The sequence below is a fragment of the Syngnathus floridae genome, chromosome 7, assembly GCF_059516105.1.
Source record: "Syngnathus floridae isolate MCC-2025c chromosome 7, RoL_Sflo_1.0, whole genome shotgun sequence".
In the NCBI taxonomy this organism is placed as follows: Eukaryota; Metazoa; Chordata; class Actinopteri; order Syngnathiformes; family Syngnathidae; genus Syngnathus; species Syngnathus floridae.
The window spans coordinates 17,488,183-17,507,728 of NC_142419.1; the positions used below are offsets into that span (position 1 = coordinate 17,488,183).

Genomic DNA, 19,546 nt, shown 5'->3' on the forward strand with positions numbered 1-19,546 from the left:
GTTAATTTAGCGGAGACTCACATGGTGGTAAACATCTGGAGAAGAAGTTCGCTGCGATTCGTGTCTTAACAACTTATCAATGACGGACGGGCTGTAGAATGTAGAGCGGGAACACACATTTGGACAAAAACATTGGCTAGTCTGGAAAGTTGTGCTCATCAATGGCGACGCCCCTTACCACTTAGCTACAAATGGAAGCAAAAGGTCTCAGGTGTGCACTGAAATGCAATCGGAACTTTGGCCAGATGTTAAAAAGACGTCGGAACATTTGTCGCCGAGCACCTTTTGCAAGTGAGCAATCTATGGAAGTGGGCCTGCTGTGATTATCAAACACGGGTGTGGATCGACAGACATTTTTTTGTGCCTAAAAGTGGTGAAAACCTTCCAAGGGCTAATAAGATTTGAAAGCACTCCTCTCAGCTTCCTCTCAAAACGCAGCTGCTCAGGCAAGCAAAAGATGGAATGCAGCAAATTGAGAGACACCTGCAAAAACATCATTTTTCATCCGTGAACTTTTACAAGAATAGGATGAAGGGGAGCTGGATAGGAAAAGCTGTTTTCATGAGGAATGTTGCTCGCCGTCTTTGTCTGCTACTCGCGTTCGCGTCCAGCTCCATGGCGCAGTCAATCACGGCCTACTTTCTTGGATCGTCCGAGAGGATTTCTGGCTCGCGCCGGGGCCTGATTGACGGCCTGAGTCGCTACACCTGCCTCAGTCCGCTTGTTCTTGTTCGCTTTCAGAATGGGCCGCTGTTTGTTTTATGTGACTGGGCTCCACGGCAGCGTGCAACTGGTGGAGTCATTGACATCTGCCGCAGCGATCTGGGACTCTCTCATTTTATGGTGTGACACACATACGTATCAAACTGCAATTTAGTGTACTTAAGGGGTTAGTTACAAATGTCTGACGTCCAAAAGGGAAGCTTTTGCCACCGGCGCTTAAGCCATGTCCGGTTATGAGTGTTGACACTGTCGCTTAGCAAAAAAAAAAAAAAAAACACAACTTATAAAACAACAGTTTTGAGTTGGAGCTCAAACTTTTTCAAAAATCGTACCTACATATAGTTGAAATTTACTGTAAGTAAAAGTTAAATATAACTGAATTCATGTCATGAAAAACGATTTTATATTTTACATACACTGTCTGTCCAGCTAAAGTTGTGTAACAAAATACGGTTTGAAATGTAAACTTTTTTTCAATTAAAAAAAGCATATGAATTAATGAATGACTGATATTTTCATTCTGGGGGTGCCAGAAATGCTTTCATTGCAACTCAAATGGGAAAAAGAGAATAATCAGCATGCTACTTCCTGGTTCATGGAGTGTGACGCAAGGCGTTACTGATGGATTAGATGAGAGCGAGTGAACGAGAGAGGGAGCAAGGGATGGGTTGTTAGAGGAGAAGGAAGTGAGTGACAGTTTTTGGACAGTGGAGGGATTAGATAATGGAGAAGGAAGGTCAAAGGTGATCAACCGGCCAGTAATGTGTTGTAGCCTATGACATGAATTGTAGTGGCACTCATTTTGATTTTATTAGTATTATTTTAAATATTTAGCTTCACTTCTGTTTCTGGCTAATACAAATTCTAACTGCAGGTCATGTGCGCACGGAACAGAAAACTCACAAGTTCTGTTTGTTTTTCTTTATTAGGAGTCATATTCGGAACATTTTACAAGCTGCTGCTGCTGCTGCTGTTGCTGCGTCGATGTTTTCACAAAGAATGAGACACTGGAAAAACAACACGTCGTTTTGAAAGGCACAAAAATGTGTCATCATAGTTTTTTTTTTTTTTTTTTGCTGTTGGGTGCATGCAGACACAGCGAACGAGACCACTTCGATAGCAGCGACAACACACACCCACGCACACTCGCACACTGACACACTTGCACAAGGGGTTGCTCAAACTTCAGACTTTTTCCAATCAATACTATCGTGATAAAAGGCTAGTGGATGTCGACAAGTCACTGATGATGTCATTGGTGAAGCCATATAGCCGTATAATTAAAAAAAAAAAATCACATTTGTTGCAGCAAATGCAGACTTGTCAACATCATCTTTGTGGATGAATAAACTAATTGGCTCGACCCCGTTAGCATTGTACAATCAACTTGTTGACTAGTCAATTAATCGTCTATTAGTGACTCATTGACCTCCCGATAAACCTTATGGAATAGTAAAGACAACTTGCTGACTCGGCGATTACTCTGTTCAACCCCTTAGCGACTAATCGACCTCATAATCGTCATAGTGTTGAGTATTCGACAAATTGATTCAATCCACTATTAGCGACTATTTGACGCTAGGTCATTGTGGTAAAGTCTACACAACCCCGAAGTCACAACACACACTCATACGCAACACACACAGCTTTGTTAGTGGACACCACTTATGTTGTGAATGTTGCTCATAAATCACAAACATGTAAAGCCATAACTTACTTGATGTGAGTGTGCATCTTATCTTAAATATCACCAAGATTAAATACACCGCAACGCTGCAGCCTTTAAATACATTTTTTTAAGTTAGCAGATTGATATGGATCATCTTCACGTCTGCAAAGAAAAGTTGTTTTTTGTTTTTTTTAAATAATAATGGAGTACATTCAGAACGAGAGCGCTGTATTTTCTTTCTCGGCATCGTTGATGTGTTTTAGTATTTAAATAGCTGGTGACACGGGTGCTTTCAAGGACAACCTCAGCCTTCCTCTTAGTAGTTTTTTTTTTTTTTTGTAAAGACGCTTTGATTGCTGCTGTTTATCACCGTTGCAAAACAAAGTCGAGTGTTGCCCCGTTTTCCAACTGCACGGTACCTGCTCAACATTGACGCTTTTTTTTTTTTTTTAATCGCTGTTATTAGAAAACAACTGCTAGTCAGTTACTATTTCATACATTTAAGCAGGGTACACACCTACCGATTTTTTTAAACACGAGAGACTATAAATGATGAGGGGGAAAATAAAGACATCTGCTATTTTGACCTTTGGGGGGGTCAAAATGATCAAATTTGGTCCTGTTAATGATATATATAGGTGTACCCCATTTTAGCTGTTCAACTCTACCGTCTCCATTTTGCCTGCATTAGCCACACTCGGTGAAAAGCTAACATTTTGTGGTACCATACAATGGAAAAGCGGCGCAACGTTTTCGGACATTTACACTTAGGCTGAGATTTTCCCTCACCGGAGAGCATTTCCTCGTCATCCCGCCATCATCAGTTTCTGTTTACCACGCTATCGGCACCCGCAACCTTCCACCACCATGTCCTGGTAATTCTTCAACACCACACGGTCCTGGGGGTCCAGGTAGAGCAGGGCGATGGGGCTGAGCGAGGTGGGCACGCAGCAGGCCCGCGGCACGGCGCCGTTGACCGAGTTGACCAACGTCTGCACCATGGCGTGGCTGGAGGAATTCATGTGGTCGGCCAGGGGAAAGCGGCACTCGCCCAGGCAGAAGAAGGCGTCGTAGCCGCTGGGCGCGATGATCCACTGGTGCCAGCCCACGTCGTTAAAATCCACGTAGAGGGGATGGCGGCGGCAGCGGTTGCGGGAGAGGCGCTTGAGCTTGGCCGCGCGACCTCCGTTTCGTTTCACCCTGCCCGTTTGGCCCCCCCAGCTCGGCGTTTTGTACGTTTTATCCCGGCCCCGTTTTTGGTCTCTATTCCAGCTTTTCCTAGGCACCCCGCCGACGTTCCTCCTACCGTGCTTGACCAAAGGTTCTCCGCGCCCGTCATGGCTATACGTCACCAGGAGGGGTCTCTCCTGGGCCCAGGTGTGCTCGTCCTGCCCCACCGACCTGCAGACCCTCAAGTGCCCCCCCTTATGTGGCTCCCCTTCCCCCTGACCGGTGCTGTTCTCCGATAGCACTTCCAGGAGGAAACCAAGGTGGTCCGCTTCGTTCACAGCCAAATCGAAGAGTTCCGCCTTGAGGCTGAAAGTCTCCCAAAGGCTGCCGGTTGCATGACTTTGAGGCTCGGCGGTGAGGAGTCTGGTTTCTAGCAGGGTGGGGTCCTGCCGCTGCCCAGAGAGGTACAGGTTCAGTCTATGGAGTCCGGGGCCCAATGAGGTGGTCCTGGCGGATCGTAGGAGGCGGAGCTCGGCCGAGAGCACCTTCTCTTCTAAGGGGATGGAGGAGATGTTGAAGGAGATGTGCGCCCATTTCTGGTCCTCTGCTGTGAGGGGCTCTAGGAGAACAACAACGGGGCAAACTGTTATTTCAAAAGATTACTTTTATTGACTTCTTTAACTTTGTTTAGCCACGTAAGAATATGTAGGACATTTTCAACGTGTATGAAGACACGTACTTGCTTGAACCATGTTTTGATTGTTAAGTGACACTTGTTAAAGATATCCGCACCTGTCATAAAGTAGATTTACACATCACCGAGCGGCGATAAACATACAAACAGCTTCCCATGCTACGTGCTAAAGGTCCTTTTCTTGCTCTTGTTTTGACACTGACGTGTGTCGCAGTGGTCTTACCAGTATGGTGGAAGCTGCGAATGGTGTTGGCCTGCTGCACGTGCTGGCTGGGGAAGCTGAAGGCGGGGTCCTCCAGCAGGTGGTACTGCTGCTGGTGGAAGCGGTACAGATCCATGAGGTACCGAGGGATGGGCACGCCGGGACGAGGGTTGGGCTGCGACTGCAGGCCCAGGCGGCTCAGCAGGAGACTCTGGATGGTCTGAGCCAAGTTGGGCTCCAGGGGAGACCCGGTCGGCGGCGGCGGCGGCTCTGAGGTGGCGGGCGACGTGCCGGCTAACCTGCCATCGTCGGCCTCGCCGGTGTCACCCTGGCCACCGGACGAGGCTTGAGGTAGCGGCAGGACCATGAGGAGCAGGAGGTTAGCAAGGAGCATGGTGGACCTAACATGGGGAACAAGACAAACCACTATGATGGAAAACTGTAGGTGGGCAAGGGTCAAAAGAGTGTGTTTTGCTTTTTCTTTCTAATTTACTCCAAGCCCTAAAAACATTTAGGTGTGTGTGTGTGTGCGTGCGTCAGCGCGGGAACGTGACCACAAACTATGAGGTCACACAATTACGACCACAGCTAACAGCATACCATCATGACACAGATGTTAATAAGTCAACCGGTCATTAACAGCGGTAATTGCGTTGAAGTGTAAAAACAAAAAAGTCCAAAAATAAATTCATCATAAAAACCACAACTGATGAAAAGGTAAAAAAAAAAGAATCGTATTTCACTTTTTTTATGCTACTTAATGACCTTTCTTAGTTTATTTAATATAAAAATAAAGCTAAAACTTAGCTAAAATAAGCCACGCCCCCCCAAAAAACTAATAAAAATCTACCTGCTCTATAATCTAATCAAAACTAACTGAACTCAAAATGAAATAACTTACTATAATGAAAAATCCCCAAACGATTATCACCCTAGTCCTTTATCTCTTTATGAGCCATCGAATCGATTAACGGCAAGATAAGCGAGGCGTTCGGGCCTCAAGCGAACACGTAATGACTCCGTAATGGCCCGCTAATCTAGCCACACTGTCAAAAAAAAGGCTTCGAGCGAGGTTACAGGTGTGACCGTATCTGTTTATGCTTTTATGCCGACATAATTGCGTAAGGCCGACGCGGGTTCAAAGGGCACGAGAAAAGCAGCGTGGGATCGTGGCGGCCCCGGCCCGCCCGGCAGGGAGCGTTTCACCTGAGGCCAAGGCAGCGCGGGACAATTACAGACGAGACGCTTCTCCCCAGGTTGCTAAAAGCTCGTTGAGGACAAGCACAAGACATCACTCTGTACTTTACTGACCTACTAAAAGACAAGGAAAGGTTCAAAGGGTCACACGGCAAGAAAAGACAGGAAAGTTGCTGGGAAAAAAAAGTCTATTTTTGAGAAAAAAAAAATTAAATATGATATAAATCTTTGTTGTAAAACTAAAAAGCATAAGGAAAAAATCATGAAGCTGTAAAAAGAAATATTTGACTATAATAAAAAATTCTACAAAAAATAATGAATATAAGTGGTAACGTTACAAAAAATATGTAATAATATTAGGAGCATAAATGATATGAGGAGACTAATATTTCACAAGAATGAAGGAATAATTTTCAGTAAATTAAGAATAAGGATACGGTATTACAAGAATAAAAGAGAATAAAGTAGTTTTATGTCATGTTGGCTCCACCCACCACTACATTGACATTTTTATGACTCCTCCTCCTCCTCACAGAGACGATTTTTTTTCAATCCAACATTCCCTTTGGACTTAAAAAAAAAAAAAAACACTATGATGAATGTTTTCAGGCAAAGGTGAAAAGAAGGTTTTAAGGCAGCGTCTGCTGCGAGACATATTGGATGTGACCTGCCTGACCTCCCAGAACAGCAGACAGTGTGGCGATAAACTTCCATCCTCTCTTTTTATCTGTTGATTTCAACATGCCTTTTCCTCTTCCTCATGTCTTTTATTTTTTTTAAACAGAGACAATGCAGTGGCTTCCATAAATATTGTCACTCTTGATTGCAACATCATAGATTGATTTAAAAAGGCCACAACACACAATCCAGTAATCCATCCTCCAATATTACATTTAGTTGCCATAAAAGCATCACTCATTTTACCTCCACCTCCCCCCCATTTGATTCCATTTTTCCAAAGCCTTATATGAATGGTGTTTTTGCGGAAGAGTGCGCGGCACACGGACAGCCCCGAGTGTCACAGCAGCTGGCTGATTTATCCGCCGCCGCTGTCTTCATGTTACGCCTGGTCCTCAACTTTCCCTTCCTGTTGCTCTTCCCGTGTTTCTTTTCCCTAAATTCCTCCTCTCTCTTTCTCTCTCGCTCTCTTTCAGTCTCACTCTACAGCTCGCTTCGTGCCTGACAGCTAAAAAATCCCGTTTGTCCTATTTTTTCTCATATTTAATTCCATTTTTTCATATTTTGTATGCAATCCAATGCACTCAGCACTTTTTATGATTCATAAACCTAACATTGTACCAACTCCCATTTCCATGACGGCTGTCGAATGAGTGGAATAGAAAAAAATCAAAAATGTCATTCATTTCAAATGTTACAATGGACAAGCTCGGGTGGAAATATTGACATGTCGTCTGACAGCCGGGCTCTATGTGAAAAACACAAGACTGCTTGCTTTTTGAATTTATAACGCCCTCGGCGGCCTCACAACGCGCTGGCTCAATTACCTGCTGCTCTTTGAACTCATAATGGGAACACTAGTCAGGTAGCTTATAGAGCACTGGAGTTTGGATTGAGCAACTGCTGTGTTTCTACGTGTGTGTGTGCGTGCGTGCGTGTGTGTTTTCCCCAGTGTGACTAATGTCTTCAGCAGCATACTTCCAGACCAATGGGCCTCTTTCGACTGCTCAAGCAGCCCGAAATGTCATCTAAGAACACCTAAAAATACCACTTGTGGTAACAGAAGTCATTAGAGTTTCATCTATTCATATTTTAATTAACAATTGGAGTGTCATGTCTAAAGTGAAGCATTGAAACTACAAGTCCCACAATGCACTGCAACGGCTAGCGCGTACTAGCCGCCATTCACGTCGATGGCAAATTATTTGTTCTCAAAATGGTGCTAGTTAGTTTTTTATTTGCGTGTTGGTTTCTTCATTATACGGTGGCTGTGGTGGTTAAAAAAAAAAGTATGGTGTAAAAGTGAAGCATTTTGGCTAATCCCAAAAGAGATAACGGTAAACAATACACATCTCATCATCGTCTCATTTCAGTACTATTGTTCGACTCAAAACGCGAAACTTATATTAAATATATTCACGGTACACGGTGAAGTATTTCATTGAAATAATACGTGCAGTGATTCTCAAAGTGTACTGCTAATACAACAAGTGGCACTCCGGGTCACCCTAGTGGTCACTGCCCAAATACACTTCAGTTGTATTTAACTTTTGCACTAATGGTCCAACTGTGCCTAATGTTATAGTGACTTGAAATAAGATTTTTTTTTCATGAACACTTAGACCTGCTATGCTACTGTATTTTAATGTTGGTCATCATGGTGGGACTTGAAGCACTCAGATTGACAAATTGACAAATGAAGCTGATTGATGAGCTGATTATTTGCGCGACGGTCATCGTATCAGTATTGCCGCACTTCTCAACACCTGCTCATCACTTTCAGTACTTACTCTATGTGTTCACGTCATAACTTTACATTTTGTTACTCTAACTCCGACTTTTAAAATAATCTAATTGAATAATGTATTAAATGCAGCCAATGTCACCATTGATTATTTTTCTAATATTTTACTCACATTTGAATAAATATACAGTAAAAAAACATCTGTCCCAAACAATTGCATGGTTTTAAAATCCTATATTTACCCCTGAGATGTGTGTATGCATGCTTGACTCACCTCCAGGTGTGTCGGGATGCACGCAGTGTCCATGGCTTATCCTTGAGCTCCAGTGTTCCGATCCCTCGGTTCTCCCTCCTGCTCCTTTGGACAGATTGGATGGTGTCAAGTCTTGTGTGGGACTATTGTCTTACTTTTTCCTGACTAGTGCGAATATACGTCTGTGTCGTGTAAATACTCTATGATGGATAATTCTCCCTCCATGTTGTATCCAAAGGTAGACTTTCCACCTGCGTGTGTCGCTTAAAACACTTGTGCAGGTGCTAATGTGTGCGCACGAGTGTGTGTGAGTGAGTGAATCAACTCCCTGTTGGACCTCAACCTTCTTACTATATTGTCCCACTCCCTTCCTTTGCTGACTCCTCCCCCTTTTTCTCTCACACACTCTCTCTCTTTTTCCTCTCTCTCTCTCGCTCTCTCACAAACACACACACACTTGGCTTTTCTGTCTCAAAGTGAGGACCGGTTCAACCTTTCCTAGCCACTATAAAGTTTAAGAAAGTAAACCAGCACACAATATTAAGCAAAGTAACAATTTCGCTTTTTTACTCCTCGTCGACTACTGAAACAAACTCACCTGCCGTGTTTCACTAACGCCATTGCTGCGGGACAATGGCTCCTTTATTATAAATACTTGGCCGCTATAACTCTGAATGGGATTTGGTTATAATATATAATAAAACCAAAATGTATGAATGGATGAGTCAGCGGCCCGTGAAGTCAGCGCAGTTTACTTTTGTGATTGGATGGAAGATGGAGGAAAAAAAAAGGTAGGCAGTGCTTGTTCACTATTAGGCGGGTGGGGGGGTGCAAGGTGCACCCGTCCTTTCTGTAATTTGTATTCATGAAGTTGGCCCATGAGCAAACGTCTCTTTAGAATGCATCGTCTCACATCTACACACACACACATGCGAAACCTTCCTCATTCATCACAGCACGCACGCACACAATTTGTCACACAGACGCACACTCACATTGTTTTCCTCAAGAAGGCAAAATGTCATTTCTAAATTGGCATGAGTCTAAGTTTTTATCTCGTTTATCACTCACTTGACTCCAAATACTGTTATATAACAGTTTCTGCTGTCAGCTTCTTCTATTAATTGCATTTATCAGCCATTACTTTAAATCTTAATGAAGACGTAATACCATTCATAAACCTACACATCATGTTATAATTTAAAAATGTGCTCCAAGCTGAGAAATGCGGGTCAAATGTCTGGAGGCATTACTAGCGACTCGACATGTCACATGTGATCTGCGGCGCTACTGACCGCTGCCTCCTCCTCCTCCTCCTTCCAAATGAGAGTCAATTCCAGCCTCCAGGTTTCCCATCCTCTGGAAAAGACGTCTGCTGCCTTGTCCCGCTGACTTCCGCTGACGGGGGTGGAGAGAAACTTTTCAGCACTCTCTTCGCAAGTCATCCACCGTTGCCGTATCCTAGAATAGAGTAGAAAATCGGAATTAAATACAAATCAAATGTTGAGTGTTATTTATTTGGGAGAATGAAATCCTTTAATAGACACTTTCACCACAGGCGGAGCTAGATTTTTCTTTGGGGGGCCAGAGGGTTCGTTTTTTACAAAGTGTCTTTGAGGGTTAATTATGGGCCTTTTGCATTTATTCTTCTGTCAGTCACGGTAAATAGTTGGTTTAGCTAGCTTAAACAATTATGCATTCCGTCTAGCAATATTTTTTATGATTCACGGCTGCCCTCTCCGCGTGCCCTTGGTGAACCGAGACGGCGATCTGCTTGATGACATATGAACAAGCAATACGGCAAGGTTACAGCCGTTGTCATTGCACCTTGTTCTTTCTCCTGCGTGGCACACAGCTTCTTTCCTCTTCCTGAGCCAATTTAGCTAGCGTCCACCACCAAGACATCACAGGCTGTTTCTAGAACTTCAAAGTCATCTCAGTCCCTGCACACAAATTTGTCGGATTAGTTCTGAAATGACGCAAATATATGTGGAGTAAATGCAAACTGTTGTTTGCGTAATTTACAAATACAATGGAGATGAACGGCTGGCTCATTTGTCTCGTTTAGCCAAAATCCAATTGTCCCGCAGAGGACTACATGACAAAGTAGGGTGAGTCATGAAAGTAAAGTACCCAATAGCTATGAAATGAGCAAAGATTGATGTCGCAACACTTAAGGTGATTAATTCCTTCGAGAGGAACGTGACGCGACTCTAAGCCATAGTTTCTTAAATGAACCTTTTTGATGAATATTGTCACAAATCCAACCTCACAAGAGCTAAAATGAAACAGCACAAAATGATTAGGCACACTTCAATTCAGAGGCCACAATACTTTTTTGTTGTGATCTTTTGACTTGTGTTGTTGTCATTTTTTTCTTTTTCTAATTCTTAATATGACATTCAACATGTTAAGAAATATTGTAGCCTACTGTTGACATGACAGGTGATAAGAACACCAGAGGCTAGTTAGCAGCTAGCAAGAGAAGCTAACATGCTTACTCATGACTTCTTGTCAATTAGCACAAAGATTTGGACTCAAATGCATAACGCCCAAAAGTTGATCAATACTAGAAGATATTCCTAAAGTTTGTGTCAAAAATATGATAACATGATAAGGGAACGTTTCTTTTTTTCATTTTTTTCTTTTTGCCGTCATTTCCAGTAAAGACTTTGTGCGTATTACTTTTCGGCATTCTATCAAAGCCTACATCTTAGGAATGACTTTGCAAACAAAATGAAAAAAATCATAATAATTGAAGTGGATGATTTGTGAGGGTTTTTAGCCGGGAAGGACAAATGGATGTCTGAAAGTAGAGAAGGAGACAAAGACAAAATTGTATTAATGCAATACAGGGATGTGCTCCAGTAGAATGATGTACAAAGACAGAGACAGACACACACACACACACACAAACAAGGTCTGATGTTTTTTCATTCACCGCTGACAAATTCCACAGTCGAGTTTTTTTGCACTGATAAGATGTCATTCCTTTATCCTGAGCTCAATGTTTGTGGATAAGGAGCAGGAATTAAATACCGTATTTCTTGAAATAGTAGCTTGCAAGGTCTTTTAACGTTAGCATGATCTTTTTCTTGTGACTTATAGCTTTGTAAATATGGTGGGAGTAATATAAGTAGTAACAGGAAACTGACCTTTCATGTTGACACAATGTGACTCGACCAATTTCTCATTCCAACTAAACAAATACTGCGACCCACGCAGGACACAAGCAGCTGATGTACCTTTAAAGGTCTGGAGTTTGTGAGCATCTTCACAATCTTTATTTATAGGTCTTCTTGTGTGTCCTATAGTCACAGATGTATGGGGCCCAGAACAAGGTAAGCCTCCATGGTCCAGGTGTGGTCTGGCGTCTCAGCGGGTTACCGCGAAAATGCATTCCCAGTGCTTGGGGCAAATAGTAAATTTTTAGACCCTGCATTGGTAAAGTCATCATATGATGCATATCAGGATGTAACCGTCTCCACATCTGTACTCATTGATATCTGCAACAGGAAGAGCCAAAATTTGGATTTGTATTTCATGTACTGTATAGAAATGGAACCGAAAGGAAGAACATGAGTCTTGTTTATGCATTGCTAGTAGTTTAAAAGCTCCGAGATGCTCCACTTGCTTTGTAGCCATCTCTGTTTACGCAGATTCCATCAGTCAGATAACATCAGCAAATAATCTCTGGCTGCATTAAGTCAAGATGCTGCTTTCCCACATCTGGCTCAGTTGTAAACATTGGTAAGTGGTACAGCTGGTGGGAGTTACAAGGTCTTGCTATCAAAGTGTATACAGTAAGTGTGGAGAGTGACGCTGATGCACAAAACAGAGCTGTGCCCCCAAGAGGTTGAGAGGTTGTCCCTGTCTGAGCTAAGGGACAGAACTCTATCTCATAAATTTGACATTTGTTGAACCCTTATATCTCCAAGAGCTCACAAATCTGGGGTTCTTCAAAGACCCTCCAGAAACTATTCCAACCAATACTCGTAATGGCTCACGATCTTCTCAGTTCTTAAGACAATTTCTACACCTGCACTCTAATAATTGATGCCCGTCAACTAATTTGAAAAGCAAAACCTCAGATTCAACTGGTCTAGATTTCCAAGATACTTTATGTCTAGACAAACTGAGCTACGCCCTTCCCTAAAGAGACATGTCTTGAACTGAAAACCAGTTCCAAAGTCAAGTCTCTGGATGGGAACACTTTGGTATGACCTTACAGACTCAGCTCGATCTTGATCCGACACCTACCCTGCTCAAAGCGGTCCATTTTATGATCTGGGCTAATGTTGGGGCGCAACCTTAAGTAGAGGACATTTAATGGCGTCCCAAAAAGAACTTTGATGCATTAGGATTGTTTTTAAGACTTTAGCATTGTATTGTTGATCGCCACGCCACACCCCCATTGACGTCCCATCTTTGTCCTCTCTGAGTGATGCGACAGTAGAGAGCAGACAATGTCGGGTTACCCTGCTAATATGGGAAGAAAGACGGAAGCATCCTGGGCGGGCAGGTTGGTGGGCGGGCGGGCGGGCGGGCCAGATGGAGAGCGTCCCTTCGTGTTTCGCTGTGGCGCAAGTCTCGCTGATGATTCACCAGTCTGCACGATAAAAGGTTGACGACCCCAATTTGAGTAAGGCAAGGAGGAGGAGAAGCGGGAGAAGAAGGCAGATGAGGAAGGGGGGATAATAAGAAGGAGGGGACGTGGATACCTACGTCAGAGGCACTTCCTAATAGGCAGATGTCCTTGTCCCTGACACAAGTAAATCACGTCTCATGGGGAGAAGAATAAAAGATGGAGAGATTGCTGTCGGCTGGAGATGTGAGCGTGTGTCTTGGGTAGAATTAGAAGCAATTAATTCCGCTTCGGCACTCCGAGCGGCTGTTTTGATTAAGCGAAAGATGAGAGAAAGCGAATTAAGTGACGCAGATTAAGTGATTTAAGAGGGCTGTGTGGGCGGAGCGGCGGGGAAAACAGGTAAGTACGGAACAATGGAAAAATACTTGTAGGTGGCAGTTAAAAGTCGCTGTTGATAATGAGAATACGATCCCGCTGCCACTGCGAAAGCACTTGTGCGACACCACGGGAGTTCCTTTGACTTCTAATTTCTCAGGGTTCAAATATAATCGTCCGAGCGGCGGTAGGACGTCAGCAGCTCGACCGCATCGTAGCGGCATCTTCCTGTGTTTACCCCGACGGGACAGGGAGTGGACTTTGATGGGCTCTTACAGACAAATTAAGATAACTTTAATCGCCATCTAATTGCCGCTTCCTTTCTCCTCCCTCATCTTTTCTGTGACTTCCTGTCTCGAACGAAGCCGGGCGGACACACGTGACACTCATCTTCGTCGCGCGTGAGAATTGATTTGTCAAATAATGAACTCTTTTAGTGTATAAGCTGAGAAAAGGGAATTAGAGCAAAACAAGTGGCGCCAGGCCTCTCATGTAAACTGTACTTTGAATTCTTTGGCACAACCCTGAAACAGACGTTCCATACTCCAAAATTGCGGTTGTACATAAACATAGAGCCAGTGTTCCAATGCGGCTATGCTCCGTCTTTATCTCCCCGGGCTGCTGGAGTCAGGAAGTGAGGCTGCCACACGGCTCCTGGCCCTCACAATCACTGGAGCTCCTCCAACATTCCCCGCTGATAGCCGCTCAAATATGTCTGAAGACTAACAGTGACTCAGCCATTCCTATTGTGGCTGCATTGAAAACACCATGCAATGGGCAACCATGTCACGGTTTTAAACAAGCAACCTCAGAACTCATTGTACTGTACACTTTAGACTCATAGGAACTTTTTAAGACCACATTGATCAAATAAATGGTGTAGAGACACCAAAATCCACACTGTCATTGAATGGGGAATGGCGGTATCCCAATGTAAAACAAGCTAGGCTTTAGCGGTTGTCACACAATTTTGAAATCCCGCTGAAAGGAATTAAGTAGAACAAGGACTATTTTATGGAGCAAGAATGTTAATATGAAGCTTATTAGACTTCTGTTTACTGTTCTAATGATTTGAAAGCGAAAAGGAATTGGACTGTACAATCCAGGACCGGTTGTTAGCTTAGCTTGCTACAGATAGCGACTAGGCCTCACCTTAAGTAGCGTACAAACATACTGATAATTAAAGTTTAGATCCTGGAAATGGGACTAAACAATTTTATTAATGTGTCTCAGTCAGTGGAGGAGCTACAAAAGACAATTTAGTTTATTTTCCATTAACAATATATTGTTTGATTCACTCCAGTAGAAACAGTGGCCTTGTGGTCTGCAAGATGTCAAAAAGAAACATACTAAAAATAAATTAAGCGTGAGGTCACTTCCCAGTTATTTCAGTCTGGGTTTGGGCAAAGGATGATGAAGTGGTTTTAAAACTTATCAGACACTTGCCAGGAAATGTGAGAGAGGGCCACAAACAGGAAGGACTTCTGAATGTGCTTCCTGTCGACCGGCTGCATGTAGGGGTCAGATTCCTTGGACCAACTGACTGACCAACTGTACACCAACACGATGTTTTGCTTCTGAAAGTGGGGACTCGCAGGAAAGTGTGAGTAGATAACAGTGAGATTGTGTCTTCCTGAACGGTTACAAATAGAAGCTGCCATAATAATTCAACTCCCTCTTGGAATTGATCATCACATAGGCATGAGAAATGTGTCTCTGAAATTGTTCTAGAGTCCCCAGTTGTTGTTTTTTATTCATTTTTAGCCCACTGAATGAATTATGGTAATATTATCAGACTGGTATTCATAGAGGTGAGAAGTGACTGTCTGAGGATGCTGCCCACAAAACAAGCATGTCTGCGTAAATAAAATTAACCTTGCTCGTCCTTGAGGGCTTCCTGATTGAATCACAGTGTCCCCGATGACGTCATTCAAGTCATATTTCGGATTAGGGAGGGCGAAGAGGAGGGATGAGTCACTCCCTCATTGATGACTGTCTCCATTGAGTGGTCGGATAATTCAGGTACAAAAAAAAAGGAGAAAAAAAGACGCAGGCGGAGCCCAGTCGCCTAATGGCACTCAAATAAAATGACTTATTGGAACTCGCAAAATACACCTTTTAGGTAGATTAAATAGTATTGATGTCCCCTGCTCATCAGACTGGCACAACAATGAAGAATCCTGCAGCTCGGAATGCTACATGAAAGACATGCCATGTGGTCAGTTTGACTTGTTTGCATTAGAGGGGAAAAAAATGCTAATTTTTGTTGTGTTTAAAGGTCACCTCGTGTGGATTTTGCTTTTTGAGATAAATACATTAAAATAAATAGATATGTTAAGTCCATATCTAATTTTGACAAAATTCACTTGAGTCACTTGTTTTTACGCTAAAGTACTTCAATACATTTGCTTGGAAATTAGTTCAAATAATGTACATACTTGTTTTTGCACAAAAATTCTGTGACTACGAACAGCCTTTAAATGGAAATCATGGAAACCAGTTTCCAATCACGTTTTTTTTTTTAAAGTATACAAACTATTGAATCAATTAGTATTTGAACTGCATTTATTCTCTGACAAGCAGGTTAAAAAATATTGCAGTCACTACTTATTGCAATTTTTCTTTAAAAAAAATGCCATTGCCCTTTAGTCACTTGTATTGTTTTTTTAATTTTCACTTTACATATTAAACATGGTTGGGATGTGTACAAATGTAATTGGCACAATATTAGTGGTGAAATACTGACATACACAGTGGCTTGATCATTTTTAGACACATGTACAATACAAAAGCTTATACAAAATACATATAAAATTCAACTTATACAAAATGGAACAATATTTTCCGCCCCGTGCTGACCTCACCAAGTAAAACACGAGTCTATGCCGCCACCTTGTGTTCAGAAAGCAGATTGTGCTTTTAGTTTGCTGAAGTTACTGTGCATCTTTATGTTAACAAGTTCATCCTAATGTGGGGAAAACATGTCTTCATAAATCAAAAGAATATGAAACGACGTCCTGGCATCTGATGAGCGCCTCCTTCTGCACACCGATCGGAGTATGCAGGTCGGACACCTGCAGGTTGAGCACGTCGATGTCGCAGCATCCGAACGTGGCGTCCACGGTCACGTCCCCGTGCATGTTTAAGCTCACTTTCTTGTCACGCGTGGCCAGCAGACACCGAAGGAATCGCTCTCGCAACTCCGCGCGCGCACGCTGCTCCCGATTCAGCTCTTCCGGGTCTGCGCACGCGCACGATGAAGAAGCGATGGACGTGCGACACAGAGCGATGTAGCGAGGGGAATTGGGGTCGAAACCGCGGCTGTGAGGGTCAGGGCCTTTCGGTAGACGAAGCACGGGCACTGGTGTTGCCATTCTTCAAATTGAGACTTATTCATAAACAGAAAACAAGAGCGAGTAAAGGAGCCATTAGAGTCACGTGCTCCCATCGTACTTTTCTCCAAATAAAAGACACGCTTTGGGTGCAGGTGCTGACATTCAGTTGCTGTTCTCGGCACAAATTTAACATTTATTGCACAAAATAATTCAAATAAATGCGTATTACACTTACCGACTCTGCCCTGGTGTTAACAACCTACGGGCAAAACTGTACACACACAAATCCAACGTTGAGCAGTCTTCTTCTGCTGTGCTTAATTTGCTGCTCGTTGACGAGAAAGCTAACCACTGCCACCCTGTGGATAGAAATAAATGTGCAGCTCAGTGACACGTCCAAAAAGTAGTACATACTATAATAATAATAATAATAATAATAATAATAATAATAATAATAATAATAATAATAATAATAATAATAATAATAATAATAATAATAATAATAATAATAATGATAATAATAATAATAATAATAATTGAATCAACCATTGTGCCTATATATTTTAAATATATGTTGCCCCTGAGTAGTGCTATTGAAACTTGTGTGTAAATACCCAAGTGTAGTTGTACACCAAACTATAATAAAATCATACATATATTCAAGTTGTGTCTACACATGTGTGTGTCTAACTCTCTTATAGTGGTCATAACATTGTTGCTGAATATGTAGGCCTATGTGTGTGTGTGTTTTACGCTTGTATCCATGGATTGCCAATGTTTATGGACTTAGCATGTTTGTGGCTCATAAAAGTAAAGTCAAGGCTGATTATTGAGCTGGTGATAAGCTGAAGCCTACCAACACACATCATTACAGCCCCCCTTTAAAGCCATTTGCACACACTGATGTAACCAGAACACAATTGATTTGGATAGTGGACTTGTTGTTCTGTAAGTATCTGACATTCATTCAATGATATCATAAAAAATAAAACAGATGGTTGTTTTATATGGGCATGTTACTAATGCCGTATATTTTTTCCTTGCTTAGAGCAGGCCAGTGTTCAACTTTTTTTTTTTTCCTAATGCCACGCAAGAAAGATTCCTGTCCATCCCTTTCGGCCAGTGTGGATACCACTCGCTTCATCCTCCTCGGAGTGCTCATTGCCCTTTACATGCTGGCTGGTGCTGTCTCATTTTCTTCCTTGGAGAGATCAGCGGAAATTCTGGCCCAACAGCATTGGCAAAAAAGGCTGTGGGTCTTCAGTCACGTGCATAATATTAGTTATCCAGATCTGAAATCTCTTTTACGCCACTACGAGGATGCCAGGATGGCGGGTGTCCGTGTGGAACGAGGCAGAGCACTGTGGGACATCCCGGGAGCTTTCTACTTTGTGGGAACTGTGGTGTCCACCATTGGTGAGTTCGGAGGAGCAGCGCAGCAGAATTTAGTTAACGATGGGAAGTTATTGCTTTTATGAAACAAGAATGAATTTTCCATATTAAATCGGAATGAATAAATAAAATATTGCCAAGTATGTAAAATGAGGCTTCAAAATCAGGTGATTGTCTCAGCTCTCAAATCCTGCGGGGTGTGAAACCTTGGCAAACTGAGAAATTGAGTATCTTTCTTATGCCTTATGTCCAAATTCGATCGAAGAATACCAATCTCTTGCTTTATGACTCCCTTTGTCACTGTGGAAACGACGGAGCAGACAACATTAATCACAGATTGGTGTACCTTTTTTTTTTTTTTATTGCAACTTCCATGTTTACTGACATTTAATGATGTAACTGGGAGACATTTGATGTTTCACAATAACCCAGCTGATTCACACAGTGGCATTCAAAAACTACTTTTTGCATCTTTGGAAAATTTTGTGCATAGAGTATGTTGATATTATGGACTTATTTTCCAGACATCTTTTGCAACGATGCCTTGTTTTCCTGATAGGGTTTGGTGTTACGGCCCCATCCACAATAGCAGGGAAGGTCTTGCTCGTTTTCTACGGCTTGTTCGGCTGCTCGGCCGCCATGCTATTCTTCAATCTCTTCCTGGAGAGAGTCATCGCCCTGTTGAGCTTCATCTTATTCTGGTGCCACTCCAAGAGAATCCGAGACTGCAGATCACAGTCCAGAAGCTGTCGAGGAGGCCGCGAGTGGAAGCCACCCGCGTACCAAGTGACCCTGTGGCTTTTCCTTGCCGTGGTGGTCGTCGCTTGCGGTGCGGCCTCGCTTTACTCGGCCATGGAAGGCTGGACTTACCTGGAGTCTCTCTACTTCTGCTTCGTGGCCTTTAGCACGGTGGGATTCGGGGACTTTGTGAGTGTTCAGAGAAAGCAACACGAAGACATCCGAGCGTATCAGGTGGCAAATTGCCTTGTGATGTTTCTCGGGGTGTGCTGCACTTATTCCCTCTTTAGCACCATCGCTGAGATAATCAGACGAGGACTCGGCTGTATTATGACAACGCTGGCCAGAGCTTACAGACGTTTTCTGCAACTCAGCTGCCCTTCCGACCGTATAGGATGTCCACATGCAAGTGAGGCGTGCTATTATGATGACACTAAAGTGGAAACAGTTTGCCACAGAGAATTCTCTGATAAAAACAATGAACGTGAGGTGAATTCAGACAGTAGTAAGACATCACTTCCTGTAGGTTGTAGTCATTTGAAAGCTTGAAATTATTCTTCTATATTGTGTTCATATTCTCATATTAAAATTATGTTTAAATACCTGCGCTGTGTGGCTCTCGTTTCGTAATATTTCATTTAAGAAATAGAAATTTGTAAAAATTATCTCTTCATGTAATCACTGCAACTTTCTGCAGGTGCTGGGATTGTTCCTGTGCAATTCCTGATGTTTTTTTTTCTATTCAAAATATTTCCTTGTTATTGTATACTGTGAAACATTTAAGAACA

General features: G+C 42.8%; 3 protein-coding genes across 3 annotated transcripts; 1 reads left to right on the plus strand and 2 right to left on the minus strand.

Annotated features, from left to right (window-relative positions):
• Positions 1 to 1,629: 1,629 nt before the first annotated feature.
• Positions 1,630 to 8,673, minus strand: bmp16 (bone morphogenetic protein 16). The gene is made up of 3 exons (XM_088381563.1): positions 8,352 to 8,673; positions 4,480 to 4,859; positions 1,630 to 4,181 (listed from the first exon to the last, which is right to left on the minus strand). The coding sequence occupies exons 2-3, from the start codon at positions 4,850 to 4,852 to the stop codon at positions 3,232 to 3,234; spliced, it is 1,323 nt and encodes a 440-aa protein (XP_088237689.1). The 5' UTR covers positions 4,853 to 4,859; positions 8,352 to 8,673; the 3' UTR covers positions 1,630 to 3,231.
• A 7,264-nt stretch (positions 8,674 to 15,937) lies between these two features.
• Positions 15,938 to 16,996, minus strand: gemin7 (gem (nuclear organelle) associated protein 7). Its single transcript, XM_088381064.1, has 2 exons — positions 16,864 to 16,996; positions 15,938 to 16,681 (listed from the first exon to the last, which is right to left on the minus strand). The coding sequence occupies exon 2, from the start codon at positions 16,665 to 16,667 to the stop codon at positions 16,281 to 16,283; it is 387 nt and encodes a 128-aa protein (XP_088237190.1). The 5' UTR covers positions 16,668 to 16,681; positions 16,864 to 16,996; the 3' UTR covers positions 15,938 to 16,280.
• A 594-nt stretch (positions 16,997 to 17,590) lies between these two features.
• Positions 17,591 to 19,309, plus strand: LOC148395737 (potassium channel, subfamily K, member 13). The gene is made up of 2 exons (XM_088381204.1): positions 17,591 to 18,044; positions 18,580 to 19,309. The coding sequence occupies exons 1-2, from the start codon at positions 17,636 to 17,638 to the stop codon at positions 19,305 to 19,307; spliced, it is 1,137 nt and encodes a 378-aa protein (XP_088237330.1). The 5' UTR covers positions 17,591 to 17,635; the 3' UTR covers positions 19,308 to 19,309.
• Positions 19,310 to 19,546: the final 237 nt, after the last annotated feature.